This window comes from Penaeus japonicus, unplaced genomic scaffold (genome assembly GCF_977035675.1).
Source record: "Penaeus japonicus unplaced genomic scaffold, GWHDUDI00000001_assembly GWHDUDI00000020, whole genome shotgun sequence".
NCBI classification, from domain to species: domain Eukaryota; kingdom Metazoa; phylum Arthropoda; class Malacostraca; order Decapoda; family Penaeidae; genus Penaeus; species Penaeus japonicus.
In genome coordinates, this window is record NW_028234422.1 from 43667447 (window position 1) to 43672446 (window position 5000).

Consider the following 5000-nt stretch of genomic DNA (forward strand, 5'->3'; position numbering starts at 1 on the left):
CAAGGAGGACACCGGAGGGATCAAGAAGTCCTGGGAGGTGGCCTGATAACCCGACGCCAGACGGCAGATACCCACACCCTCCAATTCCTTCCTCGGTTTTCCGGTGTTCCCGAACAGGAACGTAGACCTCGACGGGATGAGGCATGCTGTAGATCCACCGCGTGTCCTGCCTCACCAAAATCGGCGCGAAGTGATCTGTCACCATCTCATCGCAGACCTCTTCTACTTCGGCCTCCTTGAAGAAGACCGCTGATAAACACGTCCGCACGTGCCCCCTCCAGTGAAGTCTGGCCGATGCAGGGCACAGGTACAGGTCATCCAGAACCACACGGCAAGAGTCCATGGAATTTACCTCCATGAACAGGTCCCGTGATTCTGAAACAAACAAATAAGAGGAAGCAATCTTTGTTTGTATAAAGGCAACAGTCTCCGCGACAGGTTTAGGGAAACTGGACTCTGAAGACATCTAACTTCAACCCTGGTGAGGGGAGTGCTAAATACATCATCAGCTGCCCAGAAGAATCCCCGGGCTGGACCGTCACGTGTATGAGATTGTAGTACAAGTGAATATCCTGCTCCCTAGGGGGGGGGGGGTAGATGAACCCTTTCCGGGAGAGCTGTAACAATAAATTTATTATAACACCTGGGGATAAGAGTTCCGGTGACAGACGTCCCTTAATTGCCTCTCTTAATCCACCCAATAATGGTGATTGGTCATGTCTGACCCTCTGTAAAACTGACCTGTGATTTTCCAAGACTAGACTGAGCAAGAATAAGCGCTGGGTTTCACCCATTGACTTTCCCATTCTTTTTTCTGCCCCTCTAATAACCCCATGGAATCCTCCAGTCGTCTTTGTGCCTCGTCGAGGCGCGCGACGTCCCCAAGAGCACTATCCATGAGAGAAAATGTCACTTCCCCCATCTCTTAAGCCTTGCAAGCTTTTGCCTTTGTAGACACTATCATAGAATGTGATCTATCAATCCTGCTAGCTGTTACCACTCCCAAGACAAAGTTCGCAACATTTGTCAGAGCAGAGATTCCCCCAACAATAGAACGTGTCTTTCTTATCTTTCCGCCCACTGATGTCGTAAGACGATGTCGTAAGACAGATTTGTAAGACGTCGCGCACCGTCGTCTGCGCACGCGCGACGACGTGAGACAAGAGGACGTCTGAGAGAGACAGAACTCTGACGGTCCCGGGTAAACAACTATGGAGACTCTGCCGGTTATCCTTTCGGTAAGGGGAGTTTAATCTAAGTTGTGTGCGAGGTTCCTGGACGGAATGTCCAGTGTATCAGAGACGTTGACTTGTGTTAAGATTTGTATATGACAAATTTACTTCTATACTTATTTACAAAAATAGTAAAATTGCAAATATTTTGGTTGTCCTTAAACAAGGGATAGTCCAGGTATGAAGACTTGCAGGGTTGATATTAAACTTCCACCCACTGATAAGAAAACGTCTCGGATTACCAAATTCTGATAATCAATCTCATCCGATGACTGATTGACCGTCGTACTTAAACCATCCAATATGGGCTTCACAAGATCAAAGTGCAATCCCCCATCCCGGTATTTCCCATCTTGATCTGAGCTACTTAACTTGAGAGTATTTAGACGTAGTTCCACCTTTCGAAGTCAGGCCTGGAGCTCGAGCAAAGGTCCAGTGAGTCGTGTCCTCTCCACTTGTATAGGTATAAGTTGTACCGAAGAGGTGTAAAGGACCCGCCCTTCAGGAATGAAAACCAGCCCGGTGTTTGCTAAGGCATCCTCAGACTCCACCCGGGCCCCCACTCCTAAAACAATCTGAAAAAAATAGCCTAGTATGAGCTCCAAAGTCACGGAATATGAAACAAAACATACAACTCAGAACATGAGAGTTTTCCTTGCTGACTTTCCTTTCGAGAACTCTCACTTGGCTCCTCTACATCAGTTAGATCGTGAATTGGATATGCCCGGTCAAAGGGACGTCTATAATCCCAATCTTTCTATATGAATTTTACTATCCTTCTTGTCTGACAGCCTTTGTATCTTAAAGACTACATCTCTAACCCTGTCTATAGCTCGATAAGGTCCAGTATACAGAGGCTGTACCTTTTTACTTATCCCAGGCTTTGTTACTGCCTGAACATACACTCGATCACCCTCCTCGACTGGAAGGTGCCTGGTCTGAGGCCTATCGCGAGGCCTCCTCTTAATTTCCTCTTCAATGTGATGCTGGCAGCGTTTAATAACCTTACTGCCTATCACCCTAAGTTCGTGGGAATAATTTTCCAAATTATACCATGGGACTGTCTCTTTGGAGAATGATATATATGGCCACTTCGGGTCACGGTGTTTCAGGGCAAAGAATGGGGAATCCTTAATTATCCGGTGACATGCAGTGTTGTATGCTAGGATAGCCATAGGCAACATCACATTCCAACTACCTGGGTTATCCCAAACTAAGGTCCGCAGAATCTTTGTTAAAACACCATTTACTCTTTCTACCTGGCCATTGGAACTAGGATGATAAGGAGTTACAACATGCTTGTTTACATGCAATTGTACACATACATGTAACTCCTTAAATAGTTCATTTACGAACTCTCCTCCACCATCTGTTACATGTCCTGGGACCCCTTCATTTAATACTACTGCCTTGATGAACGCCCTCGCCACCTCAGATGCCTCTTTTGTCTTCAAAGGGGCTGCATAGAGATATTTGGTCAGAGCATCCACTACAGTAAGGATGTACTTAAATCCCCCTTCCCCCGGAAAAGGTCCGACTATATCCATATGGACCCTCTGAAACGGCTCAGTGACTTCCGGGTAGTGTAATAACGGAGCAGATACCTCCCTCCCGGGTTTACAACGCAGGCAAACCTCACACTTGCTGCAAAATGTCCGCACTGCTTATTTTATTCCTTTAAAGAATGCAAACATTTCCAGTCTAACCAGAGTAGCTGTTACTCCTCCGTGGAAAACTAGGAAGACTATGTGCCAGCTGCAAAACAGTCTCTTCAAAATCTTCCGGTACCACTACCCTGTAAACTCTAACTCCATAGACATTGGTATGTACATTAATTACATAAAAGCCCGTCCGGTCTAACTTCATAAGTATCCAAGCCTCAAGGTGTGCGTTTGTTAAACCCCTTCGGCAAAGCTGTCCCCTCTACCAAGTGAAGTTTGAGCAAACTCCAAAAGAGCTTTCCGTAAATCATCTACCAACCACACCATTATTACCTCTGAGGAAACTATCCCCTGATGTCCAGCAGTTGTGGAACTATCTGAACTAGCAGGTTGTTCTACTGCTCCTCTGGTTAGTTGTTTACGCCGTGTAATGGTTCCCACTACTAAATCATCAATAAGGTGATTATCCTCTCTAATGCAGGATAACGCATCGGCTACTACGTTATCCTTCCCAGGTATACAATCCACCTGAATATCATGATCAGCTATGGCCATCCGCCACCTAGTGACCCGGTCTGATCCCTCCTTATTCGTGAACAAATATCACAAAGGTCTATGGTCTGAATGAACTTCCACGCGGTAACCCTGGATAATAGTACGATTTATCTGGAATCCATAGACTATTGCTAATGCCTCTCGCTCGATCGTACTATAATTCAGCTCCGGCCTCTTCAGCGCTCGACTGGAATATGACAAAGGTCTAAGTACTCCATCATTGTCCCTTTGCTATGGGACCCCCCCCCCTACCCCCAATTGCGAACTTGCTGGGGTCAGTGGCCAGGACAAACGCTAGGTTGAAATCCGGGAAACTTAACACTATGTCCTCATTCAGTGTCATTTTCAAAAACTCAAATGCTTCCTTTGCCTTAGGGTTCCACTTTAATTTACTCTTATTATCAGCAGACCGAATCCCTCTGGTCAAGTCAACTAATGGTCTCGCTATGCCCGCGAACCCTTTAATGAACTTGCGATAATTTGCAGCACCTAAAATGCCTGCAAATCGCGCACAGTGTTCTTCCCACGAATCACCCGGTACGACAATATCTTCTACTAATCCGGTGAGAACTTGCTTTATGATACGTTGGAAAGATGTAGGAGCATCCTTCAAATCAAACGGTAACACATTGTAATGGTAGTGTCCATCTGGCGTCGAGAAAGCCGTCGTGACCCTGCTATGCGGTGTCAAAGGTTTTTGACACCTAAAAAAAGCCGAAAATCTAAACACAGCCTCAAACTATCCTCTTTTTTTCTTCGCGGGTAATAATGGACTATTGTAAGAGGACCTTGAAGGCGAAATAACCCCCTGTTCCATCATATCCTCATATCTTACCTGATGCTTTCGAATGAAACCGCACCCTAACAAAAGCTTCCCCAGCAAATTCCACGAATCCGCCACTAAAAAGGAATGCCAAACCTTTACCGGCCCAAAATTCAGAGGGATATCCACCTCCCCCACCTGGCCTCTGTCGGTGACACCTCCCCACCTAACCTTGAGATTAGAATCCTGAACATCTATATTTCTTCCTTGCAAAAAAAAAAAAAAAAAAAAAAAAATCGCTGCAAACTAATAAACTAATGAACATTCTCCTGCTGTATCAAGCACGACCTTAGTAAGTTCACCAAAAACAAATAGGTCAAAAAGAAGTAACCCCGCACCAAAAGACTGTACGGTTATAACCCTACCCCTCTGTATCGAGGAATCTGATGCACCTACTGTTGACTTCCCACGTAACCCGTGATAAACAGTCTCTGCATCTGTCAGAGAACCATCTACACGTTCCCCTGACCGTCGCCGTTTTTTTGGATGGGGAGGCTGTAAGCTCTGCCCTCCTTTCATCTTTTCGAGCCTTACCGGACAATGTATCTTCATATGCCCGGGCTGTTGGCAACAGAAACAGAGCATATTCCCTGGCCTCCTCTCCCTCATACCGGCGGCCGACCCCTTATCCAGCGACGGCCCCTGAGCGCCAGTCGCACCTGCAGCCAGTGACGCTCTCCGCAAATCCCGTAGATGTCCCTGGAAAATCTTACAAGACTCAACTCCGTG

General features: G+C 46.3%; 1 protein-coding gene and 1 long non-coding RNA gene across 2 annotated transcripts in view; both read right to left on the reverse strand.

The window, feature by feature from the left end:
• The window catches only part of LOC147469719 (uncharacterized), a 525-nt gene extending 59 nt beyond the window's left edge, over window positions 1-466 (reverse strand). Inside the window, exon 1 of the mRNA XM_086547822.1 lies at window positions 1-466. This exon is cut by the window's left edge and continues 59 nt beyond it. Within this exon, the coding sequence (XP_086403948.1) occupies window positions 1-466 (466 nt within the window).
• Window positions 467-1272: 806 nt separating this feature from the next.
• Window positions 1273-5000, reverse strand: part of LOC147469720 (uncharacterized) — a 5158-nt gene continuing 1430 nt past the window's right edge. The window contains exon 2 of the long non-coding RNA XR_015191948.1: window positions 1273-1807. This is a non-coding gene — a long non-coding RNA (uncharacterized LOC147469720). The remainder of the gene's footprint in view (window positions 1808-5000) is intronic.